This window comes from Branchiostoma belcheri, unplaced genomic scaffold, assembly GCF_001625305.1.
Source record: "Branchiostoma belcheri isolate BF01 breed outbred unplaced genomic scaffold, Haploidv18h27 scaffold1, whole genome shotgun sequence".
In the NCBI taxonomy this organism is placed as follows: Eukaryota; Metazoa; Chordata; class Leptocardii; order Amphioxiformes; family Branchiostomatidae; genus Branchiostoma; species Branchiostoma belcheri.
Window position 1 is genome coordinate 5,853,078 of NW_017802379.1, and position 17,645 is coordinate 5,870,722.

The 17,645-nt window shown below is 40.5% G+C and overlaps 1 protein-coding gene across 5 annotated transcripts; it reads left to right on the forward strand.

Moving 5' to 3' along the window:
• Positions 1–2,401: 2,401 nt before the first annotated feature.
• Positions 2,402–16,979, forward strand: LOC109463806 (titin-like). Of its 5 annotated transcripts, none has more exons than XM_019760700.1 (11): positions 2,402–2,624; positions 5,585–5,668; positions 6,171–6,314; positions 6,649–6,729; positions 6,986–7,018; positions 7,218–7,544; positions 8,942–9,160; positions 10,535–13,454; positions 15,316–15,449; positions 15,923–16,069; positions 16,459–16,979. In XM_019760700.1, the coding sequence occupies exons 2-10, from the start codon at positions 5,624–5,626 to the stop codon at positions 16,058–16,060; spliced, it is 4,041 nt and encodes a 1,346-aa protein (XP_019616259.1). In that variant the 5' UTR covers positions 2,402–2,624; positions 5,585–5,623; the 3' UTR covers positions 16,061–16,069; positions 16,459–16,979. The 5 variants fall into 5 exon arrangements, with proteins under 5 accessions (XP_019616259.1, XP_019616267.1, XP_019616243.1 ...); XM_019760708.1 differs by having other exon boundaries at positions 2,409–2,624; positions 7,218–7,334; XM_019760684.1 differs by lacking the exons at positions 2,402–2,624; positions 5,585–5,668; positions 6,171–6,314; ... (2 more) ...; positions 7,218–7,544; positions 8,942–9,160 and having other exon boundaries at positions 9,347–13,454; positions 15,923–16,065.
• The last annotated feature ends 666 nt before the right edge of the window (positions 16,980–17,645 follow it).

Consider the following 17,645-nt stretch of genomic DNA (forward strand, 5'->3'; position numbering starts at 1 on the left):
TCTGTCCTTGTCTGTCTCTTAAAAATGTAGGATATGAGTAAAAGTTGCAATCATAAGTTTTTGTCCCAGCCTTCTGTTCTAACCTAAACCTCTTAGTACTAAATTTCTATTTCACAATGTCAAACCAGGCAGATATTTTGGCCTGGCCTAATAGGTATTTTCTTGCCTTGGGCATGGAAATCTTCAGATATTCAGTTACCATGTAGAGTTAGGACAACATCCCAGTTTAAATCAGGTAACTTGTTAGTTTTAAAGAAAAATTGAGGGAAAACCATTGATAGATTTCTAGACTTCGATATGATGAGGGTTTTGGACCACACCCATTGCAGACAATGTTTTTCCCACGTGAGGTGACAGTTAATACCTGATAATTAGTGTGTGAATCACTCGATCTTTGGGTGTGGCCCCCCTGTATGGCCTAAATCTATATAGACAGGGCTGGCCTATATTTCTGATAAGGACTTAAAAAAGAAAAAGCAGACAGACATAAAAAAGGTTTGAACCATTTGATAAAGGAGAAGATGTAAATGGTCAAACAACACAACTGAAGCACACAAGTATCCATTTGGCTAGTACCATTTCTCAAATGGCATAGGCAGCACAGAGAAGACTAATGCAGTGTACAAGTATATCAGTCTATAGCTGATATCATCACTGTATAGACATGGGTAATACCCACTCGTGCCTATCTAGTCTTCCTAGTATTTGATTCAAGACACCTTTGAACTTATTCGAAATTCCACACGTTCCAAACATTCTATAGTTCTGACTGCCACTGTTTACACCAATCTTACTGGACTCTTTCTTCACTTTATTTTCATAACCCAAGGGTCAAATTCTTCCTGAGTGAAGAACTCTTCAGTCACAAGTGAGAATGAATAATTAGCTTGCTTGAAACATTGTGTAACAGCCTATCTTCCTTGCCTATTATGAGGATATGGTGTGAGTTAACCCAAAGAATCACTTCCTGTTACAGCAATACAATGGTTTTTAGATTTCTAGCCATGACACATAAAGGGTTAAAGAATACCTGTTGCATGTTTTGAGGTGAAACACCGAGATTTTTGAAGCAGATGCATGCAAGAATTTGTAAGAAATTTTAAGTATGTCTAGCAATGTAATGAAAGGTTAAGGTACTTTCACCACAGAATACCCATCCAAAGTACAAAGGAGACTTGGAGTAATGAAGGATTTTGTATTGATTCTTAAAGAAAATATAAGAGGATAAAAGAGATAGGCAACTCGGTACCTCTTCATCCTGACATTAGATTGACAACCAGTCCCTAACACTGCAACTTCTAATAGTAATACATGTACAAATGTGTTTGTGTGCAATGGTACATACATTGTGAGAATTATACTAGTACTAAGTACACAATGTTTTATACATGTATCTAGTTCTGTTGAACGCGTTTGGCAATACGCCCTTACAAGGGGCTTTAGGGAAACAACACAACACTGACTCTTGAAGATGTGCCAAGTGTTTTGATGCATTGTCAGCTCGGTCATGCGAATAGAATGTCTCTGGCATTTTACGGGTAGTAACTTGTCTTTGCTGTCTTCTGTACAGTCAACTTGAGGGTTATTTTTAGCTTGAAGTTGAAAGTCTAACACGGACACTAACCAATGTTGTTTTGAACACTCCTAGATGTATCTGATGTGAAAGCCATCAAATTTATCCCTCAAAATTTGTCGCAAGTAAAAGTCTTCTAGAAAGTGATTGCTGGTTATTATATGTTGCCAGTATTACAGTAATTATTGAAGGAAAGGGTAAACAAAATAGAATCTTTCAAAGAAAATCTCCTTTTCTACAGACAATTTCATAGGTACTGTTACTGTTAGAAGTTACTTTTTTTCCAATAATGTTCTACATGTGCTGATATTCACATCTTTCCTACAAGGAATTTTGGATGACATCTCCATGAAAGAAAGGTTGATGACTGTCATCTTGCTCCCCAGTGTGACACCCACTAATTGGATTAACCATCACTTCCTGCCCCTAAAATACCAGGTATTTTATACTTTAAAAAAAATTAGGACACACCATTCCATCATGATGCAGTCACACACACACATACACAGGTACAACACGCTAACCACGCCCTGTTTATTTTTCCAGAGTTCCACACGTCTGCTCATGTTGATGCTCCTGGGGTAGAAAAGAATTCCAGGACTCTGAGTTTTTACCTTGGGGCAGTTTGCCAATCATTCGTACCTTTGTGTTGACAAAGATGGGTCTCGAGATTTGAGGACATGTTGTCTTATCATGCTCCATTTTTATACTGCCTACAATGTTACTGCACTAGGATGTGTAGTTGCGATAGATTATTTTTCAACTGATCTTCACTTGCACACCGTTGGTTACTGTGATTGTGGTTGGAAACGAACAATTGTAGGGAGGATTCAGAACAGGTTCCCCCAGAAGAAGCTGACCCCAGGAATTACAAATGTTTGGAATTCCGCACGTATTGTGGTGTATGCAAATGAGGCGGTCTGACCACCTGTGCTTCCCTGTGCTGGGGCCATTTATGCACCAGTCTGTCAGTAAGGTGGGGTGTGTCCCTGCAAGCGGCCTTCCCCTGCGCAACCTGCACCTGTGTCGCCTGAACTTAAGCCTCAAACAGGTGAGTGAAACTTTTCTGTACTGTCAGCAGTTTGAAAATGATGTAAAAATTTGTCTGACATGGTTGTTGTAAGTTGAAAATGTAAGAATTGTCCAGTTTAGGACTTTTTGAAAAAAACCTGTTTGCCAATTTGGGTCACAGTTTATTAATAGACAGCTTCAAAACACATGTGCACGAAGAACCACCTGTCCAATAGATGTCTTCCTGAATTATGACAAAATGAATCCTGAATTATGGAAAGTAACTTTGAAATATATTTTTGAAGCTTTGTTAGAGATTGCTTTTCATTTTCTGTCAATATGGTAAAAGTTGAACGCATTGTTTTCATTATTTATGAACTTTAAAAGATAGTAAATTTTGATGAACTCAATTAGTCCAATGTCTCTTTGGTAAGAATTTTTGATGTTTTTGGTGAGAAAAAAGGTGGTAAGTTTAGAAGATTATACTTCTTGTGACTGATTGCTACTGTTTGCAATGTAGAACTGAAAGTTGTCTAACATCTCATTATCTTCTGCATTGATTATATGTCTTTGTTTTCTGAGTAGTGCTTGGCTTGTTTTCAATACAGCACTCACACGTAACCCAGTTTTGTGAGGATTTTTAGCTCAACAACTGAAACAATGTTATGGCAACTTTGTGTTAAAAAGTTTAAATCTTTGTGAAGATGAGTCCCATTTCAATCCTATTGGTATTTACTTTGGATTGCCCGAGAAAACAAGTGTATGTACTGTGGACCATCAGACCATAATTATCTGGTGTCAAAAAGACAGATTTGATCTGTCTGTTGTCTTTTCTTTTTTCACAAATCTCTTTATCTCTGAGGAATGTGTGCATTTTTGTAGGAAGTTCCAATCAATCAATCCCTTACTTTGTTTAGGAAAATTCCAGAAAAAATAGGTTGATGGGGAGATATACATGTACAGTAAAAAAGCTACATGTACATGTACAGGGCATTGTTACAATTATGGAAGTATCTCCTACATGTTGTTTTGTGTTTTGTAGAGCATAAAATGCACCTAGAGCCTTACTTTAAGTCAAGGACATTGTGGACAATGTTGATGTGTAAATACAAGATGACGCTTGAGTATGTGACTTTGTTTATGCACCCAGTCTGGTGACTTTGTTTTGAAGGAGCTCCAAGCTCTGACAAAAAGTGTAAATGATGAATTACCCTTTTTCTTTTAAATGGGTCACTTATTCCAAGTCCTATTTGCTGCATTTAAAGAATTTTATTTTCTATCAGAAATACTGATACTACTAGTAGTAGGTCCAATCTGTCATTTTCAATGCCTAAAGTTCTACAAACCAGTTCTATTTTAGTCATCATAGACATTATAGAGGACTGCACTCCCTGTAGGAAACTATTTTCATTTGTATGTCGTACAAGACTTTGTGACAGTAACTAGTCTTAAAAACATATTGTACCAAAAATGTACACTGTTCTAGCCTGGATGCATGTTTGGCAGTCGGTAATCGAGACCCAGTTGATCAGAAAAAAGAAACATTTTCTAACTTGATTCTAGGCTCTTGGGCCTGGCACCCAGGCTAAAGATGTCTCCACAGCACGTCGGCAGAATGTACTGCACCTGCGCGAAACCCGTAATGTATTGTACATAGCATTTCGGCAGAACGTCTCATATAAGGTTGTATTCCTTCATATAAGGTTAGCATTTTGACAGTAGTTTCCAAATTTTGTGTCGGAAAGAATATCCTCTGCAACAGGCAAAATTCTAATGCAACGTTGACCAAAAACCCAACGAAAAACGCGAAAATACGGGGTTCTGCGCAGGCGCAGTACGTCTGTCGACGTGCTTGTCTCCACAGGGAAGAAAAACCACTTGGATACAATGAAGGGCCGATGAACAGGTGGTTCTGAAGCATTCAGTTCCTAAATGTTATTGTAGTAGTAGATGACACACACTTTCTTCAAATACTCGCAGTGTAGTGAAATAGAGTTATGCCAAGTATTTAGACTCAACAGGATTTGAAGAATTCCAGAATTTCTCATGGTAATTATATTGCTCACCTTTACTGTGGAGTTATGCATTTATATAAACATAAAAGTATGGATAAAACTTGAGTCACGTCCGGTGTGTCCTAAAAACCAGAGGAAGTTATTCGATGTGCCTTTAGGACCCATTTCATGTCCTTTTGCCCAGCAGATGTTCTGGAAAGCGTGTTTTTGTGCTAAGCCTTGTGGCTATACAGGACAGGTCACTTTAAAACAATTCCCCAGAGGGGCCTTCATTCTAGCCAGCATAGCATGTCCGCATACCCCATGCCTTTGTCATGCCAGCCCAATGGTTACTCACCTATGCTTGTCAACAGTAACTATGCCCTTGCCCTAAAATTGTAGGTTTTTATGAAATGGAATGAAAGTTTTCTAGCTTAGAAGTTATGTAAAGTCAGCACTAGTGTTCCTGACCTTTTTTTATGTCAAACAAAAAGTTGTTTGCCAGCTTCTGTAGGGGCGAAACAAAGTTCTTTCTTTTGCTGAAAGCTTTTCGCTAAAAATCCTTTTCAAATCCCTACAAAAATATAACCTTGTTCACCTACAAACCAAGCAACGCTGACAACCAGCGGCACCAAGACAAAACATTCTCCTTTCTTAGAAGTCTGTATTCACAACAGCTGTGTAGTCCACGGCATAGTTCAGGAAACCATTACGTGTAGGACCAGGTATTTTTCTCTTTGAACTTCTCTGGCATCTCCACCTGTGTTTACATTCAAACATCCCAGATAACTGAACTGTCACCGTGAACATCTTTTCAGCTTGAGTCTTAAATATTTAGGAGACTCCTGTTACATTGTAATTGCCAATTTTGATGTTACACCTAAGTGTCTAGTACACTGTCTACATTTTAACAGTTGTGAATCATAAGCTAGAGTTTATCAGCTTTGAAATTTGGAGTAAATTTCAATCTTTACTATTAAGATAATTTTATTTTTTCTTCTGACAGTGATACAGAAGAGGGGCACTGTACAACTGGAGGGTTAAGATGAGTGTTTTCGGCATGGATGAACAGCTCCGAATAGAGCAACAGGTAAGGATCTACACTACTGTAACAGGTTTCCAAATTCTTGACCGATTGTTATGCATAGAAAATTGTTAGCAGACAGTATAACATTGCCAGGAAATTGTATATAGGTTTCAGCTTTGATATTGTCTTTTAAGCAAGCTGGTAATAAAGAAATTCTTCTTCCACTTTGAATGAGAGTGAGGAAAGGTGTTTTGCTATACCTCTAGAAAAATTAGATCACCATTACATGTCATTTTTACACCTTTCCTCTCTTGCCCCTCCAATTATGGTTGTTTGTCTCAGTGTAACAGTTGTCATTCATAACAATGGTTCTATCTGGTGTGGTCTGATAGACTTCTGCCACAGTGAGAGATTATACCACCTGTACATGTATATAATTTAGGTAGCAATCAAGTCGGCTCTAGGGCACTTTCAACACATATTTCTCACCATTAGTTTTGTAATTGGACAGTGAAATCGTTAATGTTTTTTTAATGGTTATGACCTTTTTGTTTTGTTATTTCAGAAGACAGACACAGGTGTAGTATCTTCAGTGAATGGTTGGATGAACAATGGCCTGCCAACGGGGGAGCAGGAGCCAGTAAAGTACAACAAGGATGGAAGGCTGGTGTTGGATGAGCAAGAAGTTGTCTGTGAGGATGGGCGAATGGTAGGTAACCTGTATGTAGTAGTAGTTTTAGTAGTACAGCTGAATGCATAAAAACTAGATTTAACACTTTTCTTGCATTGAAATTTACAAGTAAAAGAACTAACCACTAGAACTTTTTTTGAAGTACAGTGTACAGTGTACAAGTCAGGCAGTCATGACTTCCTGACTTGAACATAGTTGACATACTAAAAGCATATTTTAAACAGATTTGAATCTCATGATTTGCATAGATTTCAATACTTCTTTTCACCCAGTAAGTCTTGTATATTGCATTATATATGTTAAGAAATATGATAATGATATGAGATTAATGAAATATCTGCGCCACATGCAGGTACTGGAGAAATGTCTGCAGGATGAAGTTATGGAAGTGGAGGATTTGGGGCATTTACTGAAAAAGCCGCCCAAAGTACAGGTAAGATCCAATACATCAAATATATTGTGTATCAAATGCTGAGGAAACATGGGAGGAAACAAAGTAATTGAAAACATGTAGAAGTAAGAATATGTGTAATAAGAATGTGCATTATTGTATGCTGTGCAGTTAATGTAGCACTGTGATCATTTTGATGAGTGTGCTTTAGGTCATAATACACGTAGATGTAACAATGAGATCTCTATTTCATGTCACCTACATGTAACATCATTGTATATTTTTGTTTACTTCACAGAAGAAAGAAGAGCCTGTTATAAAACAAGAAGAGGTAAGCCTGATACTAAATCTTAAAGTTAAACTTTTAGCTACATTTTCAACTTGCATACTGATTTCTATGCACATATATCAGATGAGTCTGTTTCCATGGAATGTTTCAGCAAAATGATATACATTTATAGATGTAGACTGGCTGTTATATATATGATGGTGTATTTGTGAAACTAACAGTGGCCTTACCCTTTTTTCAGGAGGTCAAGCCAAGAGGAGGTGGTATGAGGATCATTATCAAGGGACCATTCAAGGTCAAGCACACTGCCCCATCCTTCATCAAGGAAAAGAAGCCAACAGTTCAAGAAGCTCCACCGGTAGAGACACTTGACTTGGATTTAAGACGCAAGTTGGTGTGGGAGGTGGATGGGCAACCTCTTGAGTTAGAGGTGCCAAAGGGGTCAGAGGTCAACGTGTCAGGGTCAGAGTTCAGACCACTGTGGGGAGGTCAGGAATCGGTGGAAGATGTCTCGGGATTGTCTCAGGCAAAATCAGGTGTTAGAGATGGTATTAGGTCCCAGTTTGAGGTGAGCCAGTAAAATTACTGGAAGTATTGCATGAGCAATAACATCATCACCATCATCTGCAGAGTGCCAGGGATGTTTCTGCATTCACCGACATTCACCCTGGCAAAAAACATGGCAACGCATTGAGAGCACTAATTTCTGCTCACATTGGCATGGCATTTTAGGCAGCATGGCATGATAAGAGCATGACCTTCTCAGCAAACCATCAGTGCTGTTATGTTACTACATGTACAATACTGGATCTACTGTCTGTAAGCTTTTCAGTAATTGGTGATGTAGCATTTACTGCATGTTACTGCATGCAGTAGCATTGTTACTGGGGAGTGTACCGTACTATACTCTCCCAAATAATTCTGTTAAATGTTTAACAGTTGTTACCGGCATGGTCACATTTGTTACATGTCTTGTTTTTTTGTAAGGATTTTCAGCAAGGCTATGGCAGTGCCCACCCTCGACATGGATCTACAGAAACCTTTTTTTCATCGCATGACAGCAAATTTTGTATGACACATCTGTGACTGATGCGAGAATGCCCTCAATTTGCTGTAACAGTTGTAAATCTATGACACCACAAATGTGGGCAGGCCCTTAAACGTACAATGTACACTGAAATGCTACTGTTCAATTACTAATTTGTACCGTCAGATGTACACTGCATGTGTTTTTCCCCTTTCTCTAATAATTGCAGTCTTCAATTTTTGTTAACTGCTTGATATAGTGTTTGATTACTGATTTGTTACTGATGCATTACTAGTAACTTAATGATTCATAACTGTGCAGTTACTGTTACAGTAACATGACACTGTTAATAACAGTACTGATGGTTTGTTCAGGAATTTGACTCCATGAAGCATGAGAGTCAAAGCATGAATTGTTACAGCCGTGCATGTACATGTGGAAATTTTCCATCAGCCATGCTTAAAAATGTAATGTAACAGTTACTAGTACATCAGCTTGTTGATCACTGACAATTTGCCTGCGATACTGAGACTTCTTGCACTGACACCTGAGATGCACAATGTGCATGTATAACACTATTTACTGCAGTAACCCATTTACAAAGCAAGTAAGCAAGCCATTTACAAAACCTGACAATATGCTGACCAAATCAATGTAAAGGGAGGATAGATGCCTATCCCATATTGCTTGTTGCCTGGTGTACAGAAGGAGAGTTTGGCTGTTCTGAAGTAAAAAGTCTGAATATGACATAAATGCTCAGTAATACCTCTTTGGAGGAAATGACTGAATCAACTGTAAAATTGTGGGATAGGCCCTTTCCACCTATGTCATCACAACCTTAACGCTGACCCCTAATTCTCACTTTCAAACCCTAACGCCAATCTTTCCTGACCAAAACATTATGATCAACAATCTCCATGTTCAATCTGTTTTCCCAGGTTGTGGAGGAAGCAGAAGACTCGGGTGTTGAGACCACCCCCACCCACCAGCCCAAAAAGCACAAGCTGACTCTCCTGAGTTATGAGCAGGAGGAGACGCTGAAGTGGGCCATGGGGACTGTGCGCATGCCGCCTTATGACATCGCAAGCTGGCAGCACACAGATCCGCTCCACAGGGCCACAGAATCTGTCACCAGGAGCGAAGAGGCTCAGCAGCAGGTCAGTAGAGCTGAAGAGAAAGTGGTAAAAACCCCACTGGAAGAAGTCAAGGGGGTACCAACTAACACGCCGTATTCAAAACCGTCTTATGATACCGTAGGACAAGACGGTTACAAAGCCCTAACACACGTGGTCCCCAGCATGCAAGCAGTGAAGCTCGATACAGCCGAAGAGAAAGAAGTAAAAACGCCATTGGAAGAAGTCAAGGGGGTACCAACTAGCACGACATATACAAAACCGTCTTACAATATGGTAGGACAAGACCGCTACAAAGCGCTAACTCGCACGGTCCCCAGCATGCAAGCAGTGAAACTCAATACCGCCGAAGAGAAAGAAGTAAAAACGCCATTGGAAGAAGTCAAGGGGGTACCAACTAACACAACGTATACAAAACCGTCTTACAATATGGTAGGACAAGACCGCTACAAAGCCCTAACTCGCATGGTCCCCAGCATGCAAGCAGTGAAACTCGATACCGCACAGGAGAAAGAAGTAAAGACGTCATTAGATGAAGTGCAGGGGTTAGTCCCAAAGATAGCATACTCAACACCATGTTATCATACAGTAAGGCAAGACCGCTACAAAGCCTATTCCAACCTGGTCCCCAGCGCAGAAGCACCTAGTATCAAGCTTAACAAGGGCAAAGAGCAAAAGGCACATCTGCGCCTAGTCATGAAAGGTGGCGACTTGGCTCCCATCAGTTGGCACAAGGCAGCAGTCGCTGCTGTAACACAAGAATACGTCAAAGCAAAATACTCCCAGGTCCCCAGTAACCAGCCCATTCATATTGCCAAAATACAAAGTGCCATCTCTGACCTCGAGTCCATAGAAACGCATGTTGAGATTGCTTGGAACACAGTAAAACCAGTGTCGACAAATCATCAATATTCGAAGGCAAAATTCTCCTTCACAAAAAGTAATTCCCCAGTATTCTTTGCTGACACTCAGACAGCTGAAACAAAACTCGAAAAATCAAAAGTTCAGGCTGATCTTGATTGGGTTAAACCAGAGTTGATTCCAGTAGCACCACATTACTACAAGACCAAATCACGGTCTGCTAAGAGTCAAGACCCCCTTTATTCTGGAATACAAGAAAGCATGATCACTGTTCCTCAGTCTGTTGATGACCTGGCCCCCATTCAAAAGGAAAAAGCAAACGTTGTTGATGTAAGCCACAAGTACGAAAAAGCAAAATCATCCCAAGTTTCAAGTAACTTGCCCTTGCACAATGCAAAATTGGGAAGTACAGATGCTGTGGCTGAATCTGTAAATGACGAAGTGAAGACGGCACAGTACAGCAAACCAGAATATGAAAAGGTGCAACAAGTAGTTTTGAAGCATAATACTAATGTTGTGGCCTCAAACACTGCTCAGTACCAACAAGGAAACCAGAAGACCCTTCATCTTGCCGAAGACGAAGTTGAGGGCATCATCGAACCGTTCAGAGCAAGAGGCTGCAAGTTCGAGACAGTTCCGCAACCATACGACGAGGCAGTGAAGTATGAAATTACTCCCTCACAGAAACCCACCTATCAAGCTAAGAGTCAGGACTTGATTCTTAAAACGGAGGTTGTGAAGGAAAACACAGATAAAGTTGAATTCCACAAGCCCGCCGTAGAGCTCACAGGACAAACATTGTTCAGCCATGACACAGCCATTACAAAGTCAGGGCAACCAAGTTACCATCAAGCAAAGAAGAGTCATTTGATTCTGACAACAGAGGTTGCAAAGGAAAGTACAGATGAAGTTGACTTCCACAAGCCTACTGTAGCACACACAGATCAGAAGTTGTTGAGCCATGACACAGCCGTCACAAAGTCAGGGAAACCAACTTACCATGAGGCCAAGAAGAATCATTCAATTCTCACAACAGAATATACAAAGGAAATCACAGATCGTGTTGAATTCCACAAGGCTGCTGTGGAGCTCTCTGTAGTGAAGCTGTTCCGCCACAACACAGCTATCACAAAGTCCAAATGGCGGTACTTTGGGGTCCGAGAGGGACGGATTACACTGCAAACTGAGGGTGTGCACGGTTTGGATACTAACGTTAAGTACGAAACTGCCAATGTACGGAAGGTAGAGCAAGAATTACACACAGCAAACAAGGACGAAGTCCTCGTGGAAACAGCAGACTACTTCCACACAAAACCCCACAGGGCTGCAGTACCGCCTTTAGAAACGCTGGGAGTTGTGGAACCTCTTACCTACGAGACAGCAAGTGTGCAGAATGTCGAGGCAGTTTTCGCAAAAGCTGACCAGGGAGAGGTGACTGTTGAAGCTCCTGAATACCATACTGCCATTACAAACTCAAAATTCCTGACTTTGTCAGAAACAAAGGAAGATGTCACTGAGATCAAATATGATACCGTTACCCCACAGACCGTAAGTGAAGAACCCTTGCACAACGTCATTGTTGGTGAAGGCAAAAGTGAGTGGCATTGGCTACATGCCGAAGAAGGTGAGTTAGAGGAACTGACGTTCGAGAAGACAAGAAAGCTGAAACCGCCAATCATTGAATCAGCTGTGCGAGAAATTGTCGACCCCCAACTGGAAATGCCGCGTCCAGTATTCATCACAAATCAGGCAGCGGTTCAAGCCCCTCTGCCTACCTTCACGGCCAAGGAGGTGAACTCGCTGCCTGAATGGGAGACCTGTGAGACCTTCACAGTCGAGGAGGTGACACCAGTTCGAGCCAAGGCATCAGTAGCCGTGATGAACGTCTGTAGAGCCCAGGCTAGTCAGCCAAGGGTCCAGCTGGCAGAAGAAATGCCAATTGTGAAGGTCGATGCGGTCCAAGCCTTGTCTCCACCTCCTAAAACTCGCCCTGGCTTGTTCTATGTGAAACCCAAAGAGGTCCAACAGCCCCCTCTCGAAGAAGTGGGGACTATTGATGACTTGAACACTGAGTCAGCTAAGGTGAGCGAAGAAGAAACCCCCACACTCCACAAGGTCACGGTCACTCCGGTCAGCAAGCTAAAGCTAGAGCTTCCCAAGCTGGAGATAAGAGAGGAGGAAGAAACCATAACAGTGGATGATCTGGATCTCAGTCCCGTCACAGTCGTCTCTCCAAAGCCAACGCAAATACATGCCAAAATCGAGATGGAAGAACAGACAGAGGTTCCGAGTCAGATGCATGTGTCGCTGCCAGTCCTGCCTCGACCTCTGCTCAAACAGGCCAATGAGGATAGCTTGGAGGAAATACCACTTGGCAGCACACTGGAGATCCCAGAGTTGCCTTACCACAAGGCCAGGACATCCATGTGTCCCCTACTTACATCTCACAGGGCTGGTGCCATGAAGCTTCCCATACAGAGGGCTCCTCTGGGTTATAACCAGGACTGGCGGACTCTGAAGCGGCTGGAAGGACTGAGGGCCAGTCTGATGGTGAATGGAGAGACTGAGGCACCCTACATCAGCAGAACAAGCAGTGTGCAGTCCCTAAACAGCCAGATGTCCAACGATCTTGCATGGACGTATGCAGATGACAAGAAGCCAACCGAAAAAGAAGAAAAGAAAGAGCCATCAGCATCTCCGGAGAAGCCTTCTCCACCAAGACCAGGTTCACGCAAGCCTCTAGATGATAACACTTTCAAGGCACCAGAGGAAGAGCCAGATGCTCCAGTGCCTCCCAAAGATGAGCCAAAAGCTGCACCACCCAAGAAAGGTACTGCCATCCAAATGGTTCGTGAACTGCTCGGATTGCCTCCTAAAGGGAAGACTCAACCTGAGGCAAAACCAGCTGCCCCTGTCACCAAGGAAACACCTCCAGAACCTGTCGTCAAGGAAACGCCTGCCCCAGAACCTGTCGTCAAGGAAACGCCTGCCCCAGAACCTGTCATCAAGGAAACGCCTGCCCCAGAACCTGTCGTCAAGGAAACGCCTCCAGAGACTGTCGTCAAGGAAAGACCTGCCCCAGTTGTAAGCAGAGCACCAAAACCTGTCGTCAAGGAAATGCCTGCCCCAGAACCTCTCGTCAAGGAAATGCCTGCCCCAGAACCTGTCGTCAAGGAAATGCCTGCCCCAGAACCTGTCGTCAAGGAAACGCCTGCCCCAGAACCTGTCGTCAAGGAAACGCCTGCTCCAGAACCTGTCGTCAAGGAAACGCCTGCCCCAGAACCTGTCGTCAAGGAAACGTCTGCCCCAGTGAAGAAAGCTCCAGAACCCATCACCATTGGACCACCCTCAGCAGAGCTGCCAGAGCCTGTTGATTTGCCGACGACTCCCATCCCCTCATCAATGGTCGTACCATCAGGTCCACAGAAGTCTCCACCAGCTGCCAGCGCACAGCCAGGTAAGGCTACATTCCTGTTCCTCCAGTCTCATGTAAGGGAGAAATTAACAAGGACATCACAGATAATTAATATTTACCAGTTGTTACTGGTAACCCTTTTGCACTTAATCTATCCTTAAGATCATGGATATTTGTGCTTTTGTTAGCATCTTAATGATAGTGTCAGTTAAGTTTGCCTTAAGTACAAGTACAGCACACCAGTATGCTTAGCTAAACAGCTATACCATCATGGCCATATTCCATCATACATTTGTACCTTCTCTTGACTTAATTAATTAGTATTTAACATTTGAATCAGTTAGTAGCTACTGTGGGTTGCTATTAATTCACCATACACCACTTAGGGTGCTAGTAGATGTGAGTGTTGAGAGATGAAACTAATTGTTTATGTTTGTTTGTTTTTCCACTTTGCTGTCATTGCTGCATCATTCTGTTGTGTCCTGACACCCACTGCCTGTACTAACGTCTGGTCATATCATTGCTTCAGAAGCTGCTGCTGCCTCCTCCTCTCCACTAGGAGAGGTTTCTCTGACCTTTCTTGTACCCACTTCCTCTGGGATCAAAATTATCAAAACGTCATAGATTCAATGTTACACAAATTTTACATCCACTCATAACAACAAACTAACACAGACCAGAATATACATGTGTCCATTCATCTTTTTATTAAACAAATTCAAGCCCTTTCAGGGGGTGTTGGTACTAGTTTTTTGTTTATTGATATCAAGTGCTAATATTATAACTCTTGAAATCTAGGTGCAGAGCAATTGACAGTCAATACATATTATGAAAGATAAGAAAGGCATTAAAGAAATTACAACTGGAATGCAGTGTATATATTATGTATACCTAACCCTGCCAACTTTCTTGTAAATAGCATTAAACTTAATTTTAGGTAACTGGCAATCTAAAACAAAGGTATCCAAACTTCTCTAACAAATTTGACATATGATTAGGTTTTTTTTCAATTCAGACTGGCTTTGGACAAGCTTTTTTTATTAGCTGAGATACTAGTAAGTATGAAAACAGTCCGATGGTTTTTCAGTTTTTTTCAGACATATTCAATCCAAACCTCAATTTTGGCAAATTTTCCCTCAATCGACTTCCCCAACAAGCCACTAGACTATTGATACAACTGCAGTTCCTATGCAGACTTTAAGCTGCTGCTGCACAGTATATGCTACAGCATACTAGTCTTGCCACGGTGGCTTCCATGCCTACGCACAATTTGCTCTCTAGCTGCGCATGCGTGAAGCTTTGCTCTCAAGTCACAGATTGATACAAAACCCCTCATCATTGCTACCGGTTCAGTCAAGGCTTTAGAAGCTGGGAGACAACTGGCAGTATCATCTGGTATGTCAGTGCTAGTTTGAAGTACATGTATGATTTACAATATGAAAACCAGAGTGTTAGAAAGGTTTGATAAAGATACTTTTCACACAAATATTGATTCACAATTTGACAAACAATGCCCTATAACCACATGTAATGTTATGACATTAGATTTGTTCTCATACGATAAAAAAGTTGCCTGTACATTGTTCTCCATGTTTACTGTATATTTCTCTGTATGGAATTGTCCTAAAAATACTGATATTTTTCCTTTTATTTGATAGTTTCCTACTAATCTTTACTTAAAGTGACAATTGTAGTGGACAATGTTGCATGCATGCATGCAATATGATTCAAAGACTACTTAAGCAAGGAGTCTGAAATATTATGACAAGAAATCAACAATGATTCAAAAAGCCCACAGATAGCACAGGCCTCAGAGCAGTTTGCAACAGCTGGAATTTTCTCTCACACATAATAAAAGCAAAGGTCAATAGATTACAATTACTGAGACAAACCTTGCTTACAGAGAAACTTGGGTTCTGGGATAGTCTGAGGAGGGATCTGAAGAAGCCTACAGCAGCTGCTGCAGTACCGGACGATTCAACTACCAAGCCAACCGTTTCTGACAAACAATCTGAGTCTGACCCTGACTCAAATACGGTGAGTAAAGCATAAACAATTGTGTTTTACTACATTGCACTTCAGTGAATGTTTCTGACTCATCTAAGCTCATGTTTTAGTATGTTAGGACATTTGCTGAACACTCAAATAGTAAGGACATAGGCTTTACTATGTACTGAGGAATTCTATGTAGTTTGTTGGAACATAAATTATGTACAAGGACAATACTTTTAAACAATCAATTTTTGAATTAATACAATCAACTGAAGATGTTAGCTAAAGGCTAACTACTTCCATGTTAATGCCAGGTTCAAGTTAACATTTTATTATGTTAAATTGCAATTTTATAGCAGGAGGGATTAGGACTCCTGTCTGACCATAATATATATGAATGTGTTTGAGTAAGAATTAACAAAGCAGACCACAGGTGAAGGTAAACATTATGCATTTGCTTTGCAAATATTACCTTTCTAGTTTCTTTTCTGACTTCTGTTCTTCTTTAAACCCTATAGGCAAGTAAGCTTGGTCGATACCTGGGATTTTTCAAGAGGGACAGTGAGAGAGGGAGAGAGGAGAAGAAGGATGAGAAGTCTCCGAAAAGGTCCAGTCTGTTCAGCAGGGCACCAGCAGGATCATCAGAGCCACAGTAGGGCAGGTAGGTAAGTACAGATTCTATCATGAGTCAGGTCCTAGGTTTACTCCTAACACATGTCAGTAGAAGCTATGTTAGGGTACGTTTTTCTGAGACTAATACATGTAACATTATATGTGTAAAATGTTTACTACCGGTAAGCACATTGTACTGTCACAGGTTAGTTTTTGTACATAGTGTACACTTGATAATTATAGTGATAATACATTGTGTGATATAGAAATATAATCAACTGTAATTATGAATTGCAGTTATTACGTTCTCCTTACAACTTTCAATATGGTTTGTTGAGTGTTACTATTATATAATTGATAGATGCTATTTTATATAATTTGTCTTCTTAGACTACATTTCAATGTCTGTGATTTTAACTGCAAATTAATTTTTCATTTCTAGACTTGTGAGCTGAGGAAAAGTGAAGGCAAATAGAAGGAGGACCAAGGAAGGAAGAATGAAGGTTGACATTATTTTAATGTAAATATTTAGTCACCGCTGTCCTTTCAGATTTAATTTTATGTTTTGATACCAGTGTTGGTCTTATCTGTGAAAAACCTTTAATTTTAATGAAAGGTACAATCAGTAAGTTAGATCCCATTCATTTGATTGGTTTACAAGTATGTAACTTATAGTAATTGGCACACTTGGACCAATGCTGTGTTAGCAGACTTCTCATCACCTGGTGAAAGACCACTCATGTGTTAATACAATTAACTACCTCAAATACTCAATACTAATATTGTTGGTGGATTGATGGACATATTTGATAATAAGCCATGTTACATTAGGTCAGGTGTAATAAACTGAATGGATATATACAAATCTTATGTAATTAGTACTTGGGATATCAACTACTTGGAATTTCTATCTATAGTATGTTTAAAACAGATACTTTAAACTTTTAAGTTAGAATTACTTATCAACCGGCATGCTACAGCCATCTGTCTCATCCATTCTAGCTGCATCTTAAGGGGCAAAACTTCTGCTGGATCAGTATGCAGCTCACAAGCTAATTCAAAAGTTCTGACAAAATGACATGGACATCATTGGCCTTGTTCTTGTCAGATACTGGCACAATCAATTTTGATTACAACTTGCACCTTGAAACTTAGATTTGTTTTAACCACACTGAAAGGCCGACACTTTTTCTTACCCTAAATGTATGTCAGGACATATGGCACTGTTTCACTGTAATGCACCTTGCCACAGATAACTTTTCTGTCTAAACTGTCTTTGATGTAATTGTAGTTTTATCAATCTTTGAATACACATTTACTTTTATAATTATACTGTTTGTACACGTATTAACAAGATGTAGCAAAATAAAGTATACTAAACCAAATGGCTCAATTGTTTGCTTTTTGGTATTCCTAAACCAAAAGCTGTATACATTGCACTAATTCTGTGCCATCAAGGCTAATATGTTATTAACGTTATACGTGACAGTCTGTATATAATTCCTGTAACCAACATAGATATCTTACATGTAATGTTATGTCTTTGCAAGGAGCTTCCTTAGCAGGCAAAAGATTAGTGTGCTAAATTATCTTGACCTGAGCAGCCTTTGAACAGTATTCCTATGCAGT

What these genes read in the sequence shown, in the direction of transcription:
- LOC109463806 (XM_019760684.1), top strand. Translation starts at nt 9,410, where the DNA reads ATGGTAGGACAAGACCGCTACAAAGCGCTAACTCGCACGGTCCCCAGC. An exon ending in AGCTGCCAGCGCACAGCCAG is followed by an intron (nt 13,455 to 15,315) that starts GTAAGGCTACAT and finishes CCTTGCTTACAG; the next exon opens with AGAAACTTGGGTTCTGGGAT. An exon ending in CTGACCCTGACTCAAATACG is followed by an intron (nt 15,450 to 15,922) that starts GTGAGTAAAGCA and finishes TAAACCCTATAG; the next exon opens with GCAAGTAAGCTTGGTCGATA.